At 39.0% G+C, this 17,486-nt stretch overlaps 1 protein-coding gene across 2 annotated transcripts in view; it reads left to right on the forward strand.

Moving 5' to 3' along the window:
- The window catches only part of CACNA2D2 (calcium voltage-gated channel auxiliary subunit alpha2delta 2), a 621,934-nt gene that overhangs the window by 586,576 nt on the left and 17,872 nt on the right, over positions 1-17,486 (forward strand). The window contains exons 23-24 of one of the 2 annotated variants that reach the window (XM_087709243.1): positions 1,957-1,974; positions 10,337-10,397. In XM_087709243.1, the coding sequence (XP_087565369.1) occupies positions 1,957-1,974; positions 10,337-10,397 (79 nt within the window). The remainder of the gene's footprint in view (positions 1-1,956; positions 1,975-10,336; positions 10,398-17,486) is intronic. The other variant, XM_087709244.1, reaches the window with a different exon arrangement.

A 17,486-nucleotide genomic window follows, 5' to 3' on the forward strand; every position in this document is an offset into this window, starting at 1 on the left:
TTAGTTTCCACCCATTGCTTCTTGTTCTACCCTCAGGTGCTTTGGAGAATAGTTTGACTCCCTCTTCTTTGTGGCAAACCCTGAGATATTGGAACACTGCTATCATATCTCCCCTAGTCCTTCTTTCTATTAAACTAGACATACCCTGTTCCTGCAACCGTTCTTCATGCTTTTTAGTCTCCAGTGATTGTAAGTCGAGGACTACCTGTAGTTGAGATTATCACTTGGGTAGTTGATTTTGAACTAGCATGCTAAGTGGCACCATATCAGGCTCTGGCCTTCACATTTCTGAAACGAACAAATGAGTACTTCAAATTCAATCATGAAATTACAGGAAGAGCTTGCTAATTACCCTCACCAGACTAGGTTGGTAGGGTTTATGCTTCCTTTTCCAATTAGCAATAGCACTACGACTTATATATCGCTCAGGAGTGGGTTCCGGCAGAGACTACTACCGGTTCGCTCAGGGACGCGCCATGTACGTGTGTTTGATGTGTGCTGCGCACGCATGCACAGTACAACTAAAATTGCTCTGTGCATGCGCAGAAGCAAAAAACAAGATGGTGGTGCCTACAGCGGCGCTGGGAGAACCGGTTTGGAAGCGTGGCAGACCTATGTCGCTGCTGGTTCCAGTGATCCAGGCCACCAAGCTACTACCAGTTCGGCTGAACTGGTCCGAACCAGTAGGAACCCACTACTGATACTGCTTCATAGTGCTTGAGTCAGCATAATATTGCCCTCCCCCCCAAATTTGGGTCCTCATTTTACCGACCTCGGAAGGATGGAATGCTGAGTCAACCTTGTGCGGGTGAGACTCAAACTGCCGAACTGCTACTGAACTGGTAGCCAGAAATCACAGAAGTAGCTTATAGTACTGCATTTTAACCACTGCATCACCATGGCTCTTCATTAAAAACCAACCTGAAATACTGTAATACAACCTGGATTTGGTCCTCAATCTCCCTGAGTTGAACAGTAGCTACTTTACTTAATATCTATCTAACGTAATATTGTCACTGTAGTGCCTGGCAAAAGCTCAGCCAAGTTTCAAGCAGACCCCATTTCCAGTCCTGACCGAAAATTGTAGCTAGTGTCTTTTGCACATGCAAAAGTATGTTCTTTCTACTATGAAGCTGCAAGCTTTCTCCTAAGTGTCGCAGATATTTCTCTTCAACAATTTATGTCACCATTGGGACTATGTTCTCTCATCAGGAATTTACATTGTCATCTTGGCAGGTTTTTTTTGTTTTTTAGAATTGGTCACGTTTCATAAACTATGCGATTTCCCCTATGCGCTATAATGTCAGGCATGGTAAACACTTCCAGCTTCCTTTGCAGAAGGAAATGTGGATTGCTTTTACAAAATAAAAAGAAAGCTTTTCTGCCACGTAGCGTGGTTTCCAGGCTCCTGCCCTATTTTTGCCTTTCCCTGAGAATGGCCACATCTTACCCATTTGCCAGATGAGCTCAGGCGTGGCCCACTGCCCTGAATTTCTCTCCCTTCGTTTCCTCTCCTTCTGTCTCAATCTGTGTGTGTGTCTTTTGTTAATCTTGAATTTTGCATGGTCTGCATAACTCAGTAAGAACATTTCTAAATCAAGACTGTTGCAAACTGTTTGCTACTGAATTCCATTTTTATGTTGGTTATATAATATATATATATATATCTATAGATCGAGTTATATCTATACATTTTTATTATTTTCTTACTGTGGCCTTTTGATTGGTACTTTTATTACTATTATTATTATTATTATTTTGGCTTATTTCTTTTTCATGTCGTTTTTTGCAAGAGGTTTCCTTTTGGTATGATTATGATACACAATATTTTTATTCAAACAGAAATTGAATAAAATATTGTTTGTACCCCCTTCCCCCTTTCCACCCAACCCCCTTTTTTGTTTTCTGTTTTTTGTTTGTTTTTTCTTGCTTTCTCTCTCTGATGGATTCACACAGTACCAAGCAAATTGAAGGGCAAGTATTTTCAGTCTTAGACCACTCCCCTTCTACCACCCCCTTTTCCTCACCTGTGTCCAGTAACCCCCACCCCTCACTCCAGACCTTCACCACTCTCCCTTACCACCACCACCTGGCCTGCTTGCCCATTTCCTTGCCCGTTTGCCACGCCTAACCTTGCGAATCACCACCAAACTCTTCCCCTCTCCTTTCCCTTCCCCCCACCTTATCCTCTTTCACTCTTTATTTGGAAGCAACATGTCTTGTTATGTTCATAATAGCTTCACCACTACTGATCTCCCTACTCCTACCCTGTGCATTGCTCAGAGATTCAATCCGGTATCGTTAAAGATGAGCCAATTTCATATGGAACTGTTATGTTTGAATTCAATTAAGGTTTTTGTAGCTAGTTTAAAATTCCTGCTCTTCTTCCTCCCTGCAAAAATATCTCTTCCACCCTTTCTGCTTTTTCCTCTCCCTTGCCTCACACCTTTCCTACGAATTTTCTTACCTTTTCCTTGTTCCTATGCTTACCTTTCTCTTCAAGACAACTCAACCTGAATGGAACAGGGCTGTGCAGAAACCTCCGGGTTCAGAAAGGTTTGGAAACAGAGACCAATATCACTTTCTCGAGAAAACCTTTAAGCTCCTCCAAAGGGAGAGGAGGAGAAGCAGAACATCTCAAGACGAGTCCATCTTGCTCGCAGGCCAGCATTTTTGAAGCTAAAGTACCATAATCCCTACAATGGGCATCATCATCATTAGCAGAAGTCTTCAAAAGAGATTTCTGGCTATTTATTATCTCAAACTTATTTATCTTTAATTTTTTTACTTTATTATCTCAAACTATTATCACAATCAGAGATGGGACGTAGTTGTAAGATCGTGTTGTGAACATTCATTCTACTCAGTTCTCCTACTCATTTACAACAGTCTTGAGGCAGTATTGCCAAAACTCAATTAATAGGAAGGGCAAGTCTAAAACATTCCATCCTCTACACCAGTGTTTCTCAACCTTGGCAACTTGAAGATGTCCGGATTTCAACTGCCAGAATTCCCCAGCCAGCATTCGCTGGCTGGGGAATTCTGGGAGTTGAAGTCCAGACATCTTCAAGTTGCCAAGGTTGAGAAACACTGCTCTACACAAATCTAAATTAGTAAGATAGGGTTGATTGTTGTAGGTTTTGCTTGCCTCCTCCTTTTCTTATACATCAAACACTACAATAGCACTTTAGTTGCATACAGTACTCTATATAGCACTTAACAATAGCAATATAGACCACTTTATAGTGCTTTGCAGCATTTTCTAAGAGGTTGACAAATATCAGCATATTTCCCCCAACAATTTGGGTCCTCATTTTACTGACCTCGGAAGGATGAAAGGCTGAGTCAACCTTGAACTAGTCAAGATTGAACTCTAGGCTGTGGGCAGAGTTTGCCTATAATACTGCATTCTAACCAGTGTGCCGCCATGGCTCCTTTACACATGTACCTGAGTGTGAAAAGAGATATATGGTTATATTTTATAAAATAACTAAATTGAATAGTATACTTTACATATTAAGGGCCTCTGTTATGAAAAGAATGTATTGTAGAAGTTGTACTTATAGAACCAGCTGTGACAGGAGAAGAAGGGGTAGTGAATTTTTAATGCCCGTTCAGTAGTAAAAGCAAAACTATGAGGTGGGTAACATAGCAGCATTTAACTATCCATTTTATATGGAAACAATGTTTGGAACATTTATTTCATCAAAGTAAAGAAGCAAAAGGAATAAAATACTGCATATTTTTGGTTACTTCCATAATTCAAGATCTCCAGAGTCAGTACCCATATAAAAGTGAGATGTATGGCTTGAAATGGCATTTAATTAACACAAAATGCAGGAAAGCCCCAGAGGGATGCTTCTTATTAGACTGTAATCTGTTCCATACAAAAAGACACGAAACTGAAATGCCTTGCAATAAATATACTATGGTTCTCATTTGACTCAAATTTCCCCTAGATACAAGCATATCTACAATCGTGAGTGAAGTTTCCTAGGTTCTATGCTTGTAGTTTTGTAGAATTTCGTGAGGTTAAGCAAGTCTTAGATCTATGGTAGTTCAATCACATTGGCTGGAAGTTGTAACGCCTAACAAAGCTGGATAGCACTCAGATTGGGAAGCCCAGCTTAAGCACTTCACAGAGGAAATTGTGCAGGTAGATAGGCAAAGATATGCCATGTAAAAAGGCACTGAGAAGAGACCCCAGTCAAAATACACAGCTGTGGACTGTCACACTAAGGCATTATCAGTGACTGGATCTCAAGCACAAGAGTCCTCAGCCCTGTTCTATCAGCAATGAGCTGCCTGCTCCTGACCCTGTATTGGCAATGCTGATGAAAATAATTACTTAGTGTTTTGTATTCCTTTCCTCTTCCTCCTTTCATTGGCTTGTTTCCAGACCCCCGCCTTATAGTCCTGTTCGAAAACAGCAGTCCAACCTATGGCTGTGCTGCCCTCACAAAGGGCCACATACATCTTGCAATGCATTGTGGGAGACATGGGGGGGAGAGGGGTTTTGAGGGTTTCACAGTCCATCTGTTTATACTGATGCATTCTGAAGCGCATTTTGTAACTAATTGAAAAATACAAGTCTGGTGAATTTGATTGATCCAATTATGAAAAGTGAATGGGTATCTTTCAGGGGAAAGCCTGCAACAGCTATCCCTCCCTCCCTTCTTTCTTTCTTTCTTTCTTTCTTTCTTTCTTTCTTTCTTTCTTTCTTTCTTTCTTTCTTTCTTTCTTCCTTCCTTCCTTCCTTCCTTCCTTCCTTCCTTTCTTTTTTCTCCAGACCAAAAGAGATTAGCTGTCAGAGACTTAAAATAATGTACTGTTCTCTAGAAGGTAGATATAAAATGTGAAATTATATTCGGGTAGAATTCCTCACCCAGAACCTATTAATATATTAAAGGTAAGCTGCCTTTATATGCATCATAGGGGACAATGTTGCTGAGTCCACACATTCTGGCTCTGTACAGTAGTGTGTAAGTATGAAGGGTGTTAAGTAACCATGCTTACACCTGCAAAGAACCATCCTGAATTGTGGCAGGGTCTCCAGGGAATTGTCTGCAATTCCTTGTAATTCTTCCATTCTAAAGAAGAGCCAAACTCAACTCCAAGCTTCAAGTCCATCAGAAGCCTCAACCTGTGCTATTTTCTTGCTTTTGAATATAAATGGTACAAAACTATTCAGTTGTTTTCATGTGTTACAGACTATTGTTGACTACTGGCTATTGTTTAGTCTGGTATAGAGAGACCTGTTGAAAGCAATGAAGATAATCTTAATGGAAATAGGCAAGATCCATTATTGTTAACCAGAGGGAAAACATCTTAAATCTACATCAAGCAGAAACTATGAGAAAGGCTCAGGCGGACGCCACCCTAATTCACAGGAGTCTAAAGAGGAGAAGGGGTACAGCACGATGAGATTTGCAAGATTTTTGTCAGGGCCCCCCCCCCCAGATAGATCAGAGCAGGAATCAATTCCACAGGAAGCTAATACTACTTTTATTGATAATAGCTTTGCCAACAGAGCCTTGCTGATTATACTGTACTTCCTCTCATACTTATGTGAATTAGGAGCTATATGCAACACAAAGTACGATGGCATTCATCTTCTCATTCATCTGAGCCTTGTTCTTAGTGGCTTATGCAGACAAACCAATGATCAATATAAGCAAAAAGATTGCAATTTACAAATGATTGCAAATATATTTTCTTTTTTTTAGCGAACTGGTCTTTTTCACATTACAAATATCACAATTATTTTCATTCCGGTCAAAGCAAGATCTTGCTCTTCCTTTGTGGTTATGCCTATTAAGGCCAGCAAATCCGCCCTATTTTTTTTTAAAAAAAATCATTGATTGACATGATTTTATATTCCTAGAAAATTTTGGGGAGGGGGGGACTGTTTTCATTTTTTTTTTTAGTTAAGCCATGAATTTAGAATAAATTCTTCTGTGCAGCCAATTATATATGTTTGCGGTCTTGCTGCCAAGTCTAGAGTGTTAATTATTGCTAAATGTTGTGGCGCCGTAGGGATTGTGATTAGAGTGCCAATGAGCCTGGCAGAGGTTGATGTTTGCAGATTGGATTGGCTAGAGGAGAAGATAATGAAGGATTCATTAGAAGTTGAAGATACAGACAAATTTCTTAGTCCTGATCTTAATGAATCAGCCTCACAGTGATCCTTAATTTTTTAAAATATTATTATTTTTTAATTCCAAAGTAATCCAGATTAAAGTATCACCCATCATATGTTTAGGGGCGAATAGATGGAACTGATATGCCTTCTGTAATTTTCGATAAAGGAGATAATAAACCTATTCCATTGAAATAGTTTGTAGTGGAATACTTCATTCCGGAGGGTTACTGAAAAGAGAAACATGATCCAAAATGATTGTTTCTTTGCTAAAAAAAAATACTTCCTGAATATTTATTTTTCATTACTTTTAAAGAGCGGCATGAATATTTAAATAAATAAATAAATAAATAAATAAACCAGGAGAGTGAACCATACCACGATTGTTTTTACTTTTCAGTCTGTTAGAAGCAGATTGGAAATTATGTCTTTTCTTCTGAAATGTTGAAAACAATGAGTGAAAATCCCTTCCTTGTTCTGAACTTCTCGGGTCTTGCAGCAACAAAAGTTTCCTCACACTCCTCCCAAATCAAAAAGGAAAGGAAAGAAAAACACAAAATCCAATTACAAACCTTCAGCTGTTATTATTTGATATATTATTGAATCCCAATAAATGCCTATTTGATGCCTTCTTAAATGTTGGTTATGGCAAAACAAAATTTCAACTAAATTATGCCCCGGTTAAAAAAAAAATTTTTTTTTAATTGTATCAAGCAATAGCAATAGCAGTAGACTTATATACCGCTTCATAGGCCTTTCAGGCCTCTCTAAGCGGTTTACAGAGAGTCAGCATATTGCCCCCAACAATCTGGGTCCTCATTTTACCCACCTCGGAAGGATGGAAGGCTGAGTCAACCCTGAGCCGGTGAGATTTGAACCGCTGACCTGCTGATCTAGCAGTAGCCTGCAGTGCTGCTTTTAACCACTGCGCCACCTTGGCTCAAGACTGCAAGGGAACTATTCCTTTAAGATTATTCTTTGAAAGAACCATACAAGTGTAGAAAACTGTCTAGATTGAAGCTATCACTAAATCTGATCAAGTAGAAAATTGGGTGCACTGTTTTGGTTGGATCAGATTTTTTGGATTTATTTCAGTCTGAATCTTGGACAGAAGCAAGAGAGAATCAGTGAGTTATGGATGTTGATTCTCCATCAGTAACCATTGACATCAGTAACGGTGGTATAGTTCCGAACCACTTTTCTAGATTAAAAGCTGAATAAATTGCTATGCATTGCTTTTTTCCCCCTATCTCACAAATTGGTTTCAGAAATGGTTCTGGCAATCATTTTCTGTGAAAATTGGCCAAGGAGATTCCATAGGATTTCATTTTGCTTACCATACTTGTTAAGAATTACATGAAAGTGCTGCACGAGGTAATTCAAGGATTTGAAGCACAGTAACAACATTGTGATAATTGCACTCAGTTCATTTTTCTCAGGGCATCATTTATGGCACAAGCTTCCATCAATTATTCCTAGAAGTTAGGAATGAAACGGATGAAGATTATACATACTTCGATGGAAAATGGCAATGCTATTGGACAGATGTCCCATAATGTGTAGAGAGCATGTCAATCCTAGTTTTAAAAACTTTGTTTCCTATAAAAATAATTTTAGGGGAATTCACACATTTTATCAAGGTCATTTCGCAGAAGCAATGATAAAGATGTTTAGTTTAGCTTAGCTTAGCTTAGCTTGGTTATGATTTAGAGGCCACTAAAGCATATAGTAAATTGAGTTTATAATCCTACTTACCTGAGATATGTCTGGGTAGAACATATATACCAGGGGTGTCAAATTCAATTTCATTGAGGGCCGCACTAGGGTTGTGTTTGATCTCGGGGGTGGCCGTGGCTAAAATGAGCGTGGTCAACTTAACATAACTTGTGTTGGGGGCGCCTGTGGCCCAAGCGCTCTTCCAATGAAAATAGGCTCCTCAGCTCCATTTTCAGCTACGAAGGCCTCCTGCAACCATCTGCCACCAAAAATGGAGCTGGGGAGGGGGGCATGTGCAGCCCTCACGAGCTCTGTTTTTAGCTGGGATGTCCTCCTGCTACCCTCTGCCAGCAAAACGCAGCATGAGAGGGCTGCACACGGTCCTTGCACACTCTGTTTTTGCTGACAGAGGCAACACAGGCCAGTCTTTTGTTGTTTCCAGAATGGCCCTGCGGGGTAGATCTAAGCAACCCAGAGGCTGAATCTGGGCCCACAGGCCTGGAGTTTGACTCCCCTGATATATAGGATAATACTATAAAACACAGAATTCCAATAAAGTATAACAATACTTCCTGCCCTTTTTTTTCTTTTGTCCTATAACAAGAGAAATTCAGGACATTGGGATTCTTCTATCTCTGTTTTATGTCGCAAGAATTCTTCACTTCTTTTTTTCGGATAGTGAGAATTAAATGTGAGAAAACTTGCAAACTTTCAAAACATGGTAACATCTGGCAAGTATTTAGGGAGCATACCAAAAGTTTACTGGAAATTAATCAGCTCATAGAAAAACCAAATAACAAAATGAAAAACATTTATAACGTACAAATTACAGTATAGGCATCATAACTCTTCTGGAAAACTGTGGATCATGTTCAACACCCGCACCACGCCTAGTGAGTACCACTTGCATATTCTTGTGCTAATTGTGTTGAATATATCTTTGGTCCTGTTTTGTGGTTCCAGAGTTATACTTTAATAGAACCCTCTTGTTATTTATTAATGGATTCAGTCATTTACTCATTCATTCAATTCATATCTCAGCTTTTCTTGGGGATTTCATGGTAGCTTATATAAGCCTCTCAATTTCCATTTTTCCCAAGAAAAAACCCCTGTGAAGTAATAGCAATAGCAATAGCAGTAGACTGATATACCGCTTCATAGGGCTTTCAGCCCTCTCTAAGCGGTTTACAGAGTCAGCATATTGCCCCCAACAACAATCTGGGTCCTCATTTTACCCACCTCGGAAGGATGGAAGGCTGAGTCAACCCTGAGCCGGTGAGATTTGAACCGCTGAACTGCTGATCTAGCAGTCAGCTGAAGTAGCCTGCAGTGCTGCATTTAACCACCGCGCCACCTCGGCCTTGCCCCAAATCATCCAGTTTTCATGCCTGAAAGTGGACTTCAGTGTGGGTTTCTCTGCTCCTAATATAACACTTCATCCCAATAACATACCTGTTCTTCATTTTAATAAATAACCATTTACTGATAAAAATGTACAATATATCTCTTTATATCCTACTTTTATTATTTTTATAAGGCGGTAAACGTACTAATATTCCTTCCTCCTCTTATTTTCCCCACAATAGCACCCCTGTGAGGTGAGTTGGGCTGAGAGAGAGTATGTGTCTGGTGGAAAGTCACCCAACCAGCTTTCATGTCTAAGACAGGACTAGAACTCACAGTCTCCTGGTTTCTATCCTGGTGCCTTAACTATCAGAACTCAATATTCTCTTGGAATATTGACCATGTTTAATACTCCACAGTTTACTTGATTACATACATTACTTCTATGGAAGATTGTTGCACATTCTAACCAAGGAGGGATGGCTGTTGCAATGCTCTAAGAACTCTGTCCATTAGAAAACACAGCAGCTGCACTCTCTACAATGCATTGTGTTTTACCTCTGACTATGGGTAAGTCTTTGGTTGGACTGTCTTCATAAAGGACCCTGGTTTGGCCATGTTGATGCCTGAAAAATAATTTTTCTTAGAAAATATTGTTTTAGTAATTCTCTTTTTGTATGAGCAGAGCATGTGATTTCTTTTCTTTGTAATTTCATAATAAGAGAGAGATATCCACATGACCTACTAAACATACATATATATATGTGTTTATATATATATATAAGTATGAAGGTATTTTTATTTATACATATATATACAATCTGCCAAATATATTTAATTACAGATTATGGAATTTTAATTATATACGATTAACTCTCCAAATCCACTCAATGTTGGCAACTTATTGGCTATAACTTTCTTCTGGTATGACTTGAGCACCCAAAGTGTATTCTCTTCTTTCTCTCTTGTTAAAACGAGCCAGTGGTTTTGCCTCTTCTGTTTATTCCTGTCTCTTTTCTCTTTCTCTCTCCCCCAACCCCATTTCCTCTTGCTCTGGCTCTGTCACCTTCTGAAACCGAAGCTGCCTTCTTCCCTCATTTCAACTCCCCGCCGCATAATGTTACCTTTCTGTTGCAGATTTTGAATACCTGCTGCCAAACAGCTTTGAGTCCGAGGGACATGTATTCATTGCTCCAAGGTAGCTTTGTGTGTGAGCTTGCTGAGGTGTCCATTTAACCACCGATCCTGGGAGTGGTTCAACTCCCCTTCCCCAACCCTTTTTCCGTCCCTGCCACACCTTCAGATATTCTACTCCATCACTCCTGACCCCTTTGGAATTGATATACCTCTTCATTGTGCCAATGTCTTGATCATTTCTTCCTTTTTTTGTGTGTCTGTCGTCTGCCTGTGTGCCAGTCTCGGGGACTATGATTGCCGCCACCTACACTACATTGTGTTACCATTGGCGGCTGGCAGCATAGCTGCCCCACCTTCTGTTCACTCACCTACATAAGAAGAATATATATGTGTATATGGCTGCATATGAGATACATATGTAGCACACATATATAGGTATAGTTTCTGAAAATCCTCAAAAAAAAAAAACCCATCAGTAGAAAACTCTGTTTCGGTCCTATTGAGATGATATCATGTAAGGAAAAATTCCACCAAAACGTCTCTAAATTAGCCCAGCCTAAGAAATCATATTGACCAGGACTACTTTTATTGTGACAGCTGTAATAGTAGAAATTTTGCAAGTCTGAATGTCCTCCCTCTTCCTCACTTTACTGTTGTGTGAACTAGGGAGGAGCTTGTCTGAGATGTTTCCTTATGTTATTTTCTTGGTCTAGGCAAGAGACCCTCTTGTCTGATTACTGACTTGGTAGAATAGAACAGAATAGAATTTTATTATTTGTATGCCGCCCTTCTCCGGGAGGACTCAGGGCGGCAAACAATTCAAGGGGAAAAGAGAGGAACATAAAAAACAAAATACAAATAATAAAAGTAAACAACAGTCGCACAACCATACATGTCGAGAGGGGAGGGAACTCATCACCCCCAGGCCTGCCGGCAAAGCCAGGTTTTGACGGCTTTTCAGAAGGCCTGGAGAGAGGTGAGGGTCCGAATCCCTGTGGGGAGTTCATTCCAGAGGGCCGGAGCTGCCACAGAGAAGGCCCTCCCCCGGGTAATAGCCAGGTGGCATTGGCTGGTAGATGGCACCCGGAGGAGGCAACCCTGTGAGATCTAAGCAGAATTTCCTCCTGTAGCAGAATTTCCTCCTGTTCTTCAAGGCTATTCCCTTTGCCCTTTACACAATGTTACTATTGATATTATATAGTAATACCATGCATAAAAATCACAAACTCTGCATTTTGCAAACCTTACTCTATCAAGTTTTATTCTTTTGACTTTTCCAAATTTAATTATTTCAAATCTACAGAACAGAACATTTTTTTGCCCAGTCCAGTGTAGCAGAGGTTGGTTTTGGCCGGTTCAGCCCAGATCAGGAAAACCGGTAGTGGCAGCAGCAGGAGGCTCTGCCTACCTGCCCGGACAGTGTCGCACATGCGCACGAGCAAACTGGTAGTAAAAAAATGGAAGCCCAAAATTGCAGTGTAGTGGTCAGAATATTACACTAGGCTAGGGAGGTTCAAATTCACAGAACAGTTTGGTAATAAAACTGGAGAGGGAAGTATAGTGTATGTGCTATTTAAGATTTTTTTTGGGGTGGCAGGGGGAGAACGGAATTCCGTATTTCATAAATAAATAATTCTTGTTAGATTTACGGCCAGCACAATATCATAAACTGGTGATATATTTGGCATCCAGATGAAATTATAATGATCACTGTTTGTATAATCATTTGCAATGGTGAAACCTAATTGGCTCCCCCAGCCACAGAAGGCCAAATATGAATAAAGATGGAGTTCTTACATCTTTAATACTTCTTTAGAAAAGGGAAAATCGGAGGCTCAAGCAAACATGCCATGCTGTCAGGAAGGAAAAAACCCTTCTACCCAAACTTTTAAAGATGCAGTAAAGTCGGCCTCTTCTGGTAACTCAGGTTCCAATCACCGTATATACGGTAAGAAAATGGAAGAAATGCCATTTTAATAGCCTTTTCACAAATTCCGCTTTATTTAAGGCATTACAATACAATGGATAGGTGATGTTCCAACATTTTTTAAACAGCTATGGCATGTATTAATCCTAAAAGCAATCCTATACATAAATACTTAGAGGTATTCTGTGGACTTTATTCCCAGGTAAGTATTTATAGGATCGCAGTTTTAAAAAAGCATAAAACACATACAAGTTGTTGTTTTTTTAATTGGGATGAGGAAACTGTATCCCTCCATATAATGCTGAACCAATCCAAACAGCCCCATTCTGTACCTGGTCTTCTTGAGCAGGGTTGCGTAGAAACTAGCATTCAACTGGACTTCTTTTCTTTTTGGTTTGAAACTTTTCACTGCTTTTCAAGCCAAAAAAGAAAAGTCTAGTTGCCATGATTCAAATTCCAGATAACTCTACCTGGATGAATGAGAAAGTATATCTTATTTTCTTAAATTCTGTAGATTCTAGTTTAGTAACTTCAGTGAATGGGGTTCACTGATATTTGTTGCATTCAGTGCTTTGCATTTGGAGTTGATAGTACATGAGGAGAGCTGGAAATTGCCTAGTTTTTAATCATTTAGGGCTACCAAATCTGGGGTACAAACTTCCAGATAGCTATCATAGGCCTTTGTCTTCTATGTTTCTTTGCTATCATCATTTACTGGTTATCTGAATTTTTGAACTCCTGATGTGATCACCATTACTAATGGGTATCTTTTTCTGCACTGAACACTGTCCAGTATAGAAATACATGATTTCTGTGGGACATTATATAAATCATGGATAACAGTTTATGTTCAAATTTTTAGGTTTAAGGTTTTGGGGTTGTTTTTTTTAGAATATGTCCTTTTTTGTAAAATGCATAGATAGTCATAAAATAAAGGGGAAAGACTTTTTATTGTCCTGCAGCCTTTCCCAACCTGATTCCTTTTATATTTCTTGGACCACACCTCCCCCCAGTGGCAACTAAGATGACCAATAGCCATATTGTCAATTCTATCAGGTGTCATGTTGTCCATTGGAAGCTATCAGAGGTGAAGAAATGCAGATTTATGATTATATCAGAACAAGCAGGCTTCTGTTCTAGCAAGCATTCATTCCTAGTGATTACTTATGACATTTCTTTAATTCCAGCTACACTATTTATTAGCCTTTCAGTCCCAATAATGCTTGGCAATATGCTGTGAAGTCTCATCATTGCTAATATGGCCAATAGTCCATGGTAATTTTCAGAAACCATATATCACTGATAATCTATTTGTGGGTGTGCAAGCACATATATCTGTACATATCTGTGTGGATACATAGGTGGATAAAATATTGTGTATATGTATCTCTTTCTATATATATGTATATATATAGCTCTTCAAGAAGCAAAATAAACTGGGCAGCCCAGGATTTTATGATGCATTAACATACAATGATGGAAAATTGAAACATTATTAAAGCTAAATAAACTTGTATTTTATTTCTATGAAAAAGCTGTTACAAACCGGTGGCCGTCAAATCTTATCCAGCTACTCTACAGAATATATTTTAATTGCTTCTGCTTTCATACACATTCATTTTGTTGGCTCTAATAAATCAGATGCATACAGAACCTGCTACTTGGTTCAAACCCATTAACTCTCTATTTGAACCAACCTTTTAAGGGACTTACTGATTTTGTGCCAAAGATGCCTATGCAACATAGCTAAGTAGTTTTATCTACAGAATGTATTCCATTTATACATAGGCAGGCTTTTGCATTGAACCCACTTTTTGTGACAGACGCCTTACACAAATTACACCCATCACTATCCCCTCAGCTACATGGCTGTTAAAAGATACAGGATACTATCATCTTTTACATCTGGCCACCTGGTGAGATGTCCTGTGTGACATTTGTCATGAACCTAGAAAAATCGCTTTCTAAATTGCAGTCTCTATGATGTTCTAAATTATTTCTTAATATTTAATTCTGAAAGCTACAGTATAAAGAAGCAGAAATACACACACACACACACACACACAAAACACACAACAACACAAACACACACACACTATTTCCAACCCCAGATCTTATTAACTGGCAATGCAAAACTAGACCATGCAAACTTTGTTGCTTCAGTTGAATAAAAACTCCCAAATATAATGGCAAATGGTGATGAGAACAAGCCTACTTTTGTTATATATCTTTACAATTCACAATGGTCTATATCTGCAGATGCATAGACACACAGCAACGTACAATCTTATGTACAAGTTAACCCATTCAAAAGACCAAGCTGATAAATAGTTTATTATATAAAGCTCAGCACTGCATGTGCATATACTCTTGCAAGCAAATGCCAGCACCTATCTGTCTAAATGAAGAGTACAGATATATTTACAGTTTCTATATGTGTCTGTAGCAGTATTGTGATGCATAATCTTGAAGTAAAGATGGCTGGCCATCCTGTTTTCTATTGCTATGGTGAAGAGCGATTCACTGTGACTGTCCTGAAAATCTTTGTTCCTTGTGGAATTACATTTCATTCCGCAAGTAAGCCAGATCTTTAGTGTTTTCTCTCATATGTCCCTCTTCCACTCTTTCCTATCCTGTCCCCCACTTTGTCAAAAAGTGGAGTTTCAGAGAAGAAACCCTTTTCATATTTAATGTAAAATCAACTAAAGATGAGTGACTTTTATCCTCTTCCACCCCACCCCACCCCCCAAAAAAATCAAAAAGAAAAGAATAGTGACACTGATTTTAATTATTGGGTTGGACTGTGATCACAATAAATGAAGAGATTATATCTAATGAGAGCATATGGTAAGTTGTGCAATAGGTGATGAAATAGATATGAATTTGCTAGAATTTGCAACGTTGGTCTTAGCATCTTTTGAGGGAAACCAAATTCTATATCAAAACGTTATAGATAAGAGAATCTTCTACTCTTTTCACAAATCATTGAACCTACATCTCTCCTCTTTCCATTAAGAGAGAGGTAAGTATTTTTATCCCTCATTTAAAATCCCATACCAAGACCAAAAGAGGAAAAGCAAGAAACAATGCAGTTGCGCCTCCAGATTCAGCACCTCTCAAGATGGTAACTCAGGATCTAATCACCAAACTTCTTAACTTGTTGTTTTCTCTGGGATCTTGTCCTGCTTAATTCACCAAAGCTCCTGACTACACCTCAATTGGGTAGTCCCAAAGGTGCTTTTTCAAAAGGAAACTGGATTTCGTTTTTCCTTGAAGTTGTTTCGCTTCTCATCAAAGAAGCTTCTTCAGTTCTTTGAAAAAGCATACCTTTGGGGCAACCGTGACTTGGATGACTGAGAATCTCCATAGACATTTGAATTGGGTAGCATCCCTTGACAAATAGACAGATAGTGATACATGCATATATGCATATAAACAGGCACAAATACACTTGTATATGATTTGGACTGCAGTTGTTGTCATTCAAGAAGTCAACAATCTAATTCGAATTAGTGTGTTCCATTTAAGTTCTATCTGCTTAACTCAAGCAATCTATTAAGAAAACCATACATAGTATTAAGAAAGACATTTCCCATCCTGGATACATTTCATAATGCTGCAGCAATCTGATAAGTGAAAGAAAGATGATAAATTGATCTGTCTTCATAGCACTGATTCAATAACTCTTCCTCCAACTTCCATTACTTTTTTCTATTTAAAAAATTAACTAAAACTACAAATATATAAAGTGGAAAGGAGAGAATGGTTGTGGACTGAATTAGTGGGCAAAGGAAGAATTAACATTTTTGCCCCCTTCCTGTCAGTTCTCCTTGGCTTCCCAAATTTGGAACTCTCTGCTGGTTGGAAATTATGGAACTTCCCTGCACATCAGGAAGATGCCAGATTGGGGTAGCTTCATTAGCAATATTGTTTGATGTTACCATGATTCAGTCAATCCATATTTGGAGAAATAGGATCCACCATGTTAACCTCCACTTTCACTTTTTTCCATTTATCATCAAAAATCCGTTTGGAAGAGTTTTAAAAACAAGAGCTGATATCACCTGTGGTTTTTTTTTAGAAAACTGGCTGATATCTGTCGCGTCATCTTAGACTAATTTTTACTGTTAGAAAACAATTATACATAGATATGAAAAAAGCCGTTCCATTGTTGAAGCAATGGGCAGAGATTTCTTTCTGAATTGCAAATAAAGCAGTCAAGTAATAGAATTGTGTCAGAAAAGAACCTTTAAAAAGATGCTGGAAGTGAGTCTAGAAAGATAGCTGGAATGGTTTTAGTGAGATAGATTTAAGGCTGTATAAATTGACCCATTATATCAAGTTAACTGGCAATGCATATACATTTTAACTTGGAGATAGCTATTACTTATCTTCATGCTTTTAATAGGGTTTATTTGGGGATGCATACAATCTTGAGAAACAATCTTAATAAAGTGGGCAAGAGGTAGTCCCATTTAGGAGACAGTAAAGAAATTTGGGACACAGTGGCTCAGTGCCTAAGATGCTGAGCTTGTCAATCAGAAAGGTCGGCAGTTCAGTGGTTCAAATCCCTAATGCTGCGTAACAGAGTGAGCTCCTGTTACTTGTCCCAGCTTCTGCCAACTAGCAGTTAGAAAGCATGTAAAAAATGCAAGTAGAAAAATAGGGACCACCTTTGGTGGGAAGGTAACAGTGTTCCATGCACCTTCAGCATTTAGTCATGCCGGCCACATGACCATGGAGATGTCTTCGGACAGCACTGGTTCTTTGGCTTTGAAATGGAGATGAGCACTGCCCCCTAAGGTCAGGAACGACTAGTACATATGTCTGAGGGGAACCTTTACCGTTAGAGAAATTTATCTTTGTCCCAAATTACCAGTCTCACTTATTCCCTGCCATCAAATATCAATAATTAGAATGCAAAAATAATAATATTCACAGCTTGAGTTCCACTGCTCCCTCTAGAGAAGTGGTGGGCTTTTTAGGTCTACATATTTATCAACCTCCATTGCTGACATTGTTTACAATTGACCATTCCAGCTCAGAATTCTGTTTCAGCAACCCCTGGAAATCTGCAAGATCCCCATTGCTGCTCTAAAAAGACCAGATACCATAATATCAAATCTGCACCTTTAGCATCTCACTGAGGACTCTCACAGCTTATATACAGAGCCACCTTTTTAAAGTGTTGCTTTCCTCCCCCTGCCCCCAACTTCATTGTGA

The sequence above is a fragment of the Thamnophis sirtalis genome, unplaced genomic scaffold (genome assembly GCF_051295495.1).
Source record: "Thamnophis sirtalis isolate CommonGarterSnake01/CBP01778 unplaced genomic scaffold, rThaSir2_p1.2 scaffold_3, whole genome shotgun sequence".
Taxonomy (NCBI): Eukaryota; Metazoa; Chordata; class Lepidosauria; order Squamata; family Natricidae; genus Thamnophis; species Thamnophis sirtalis.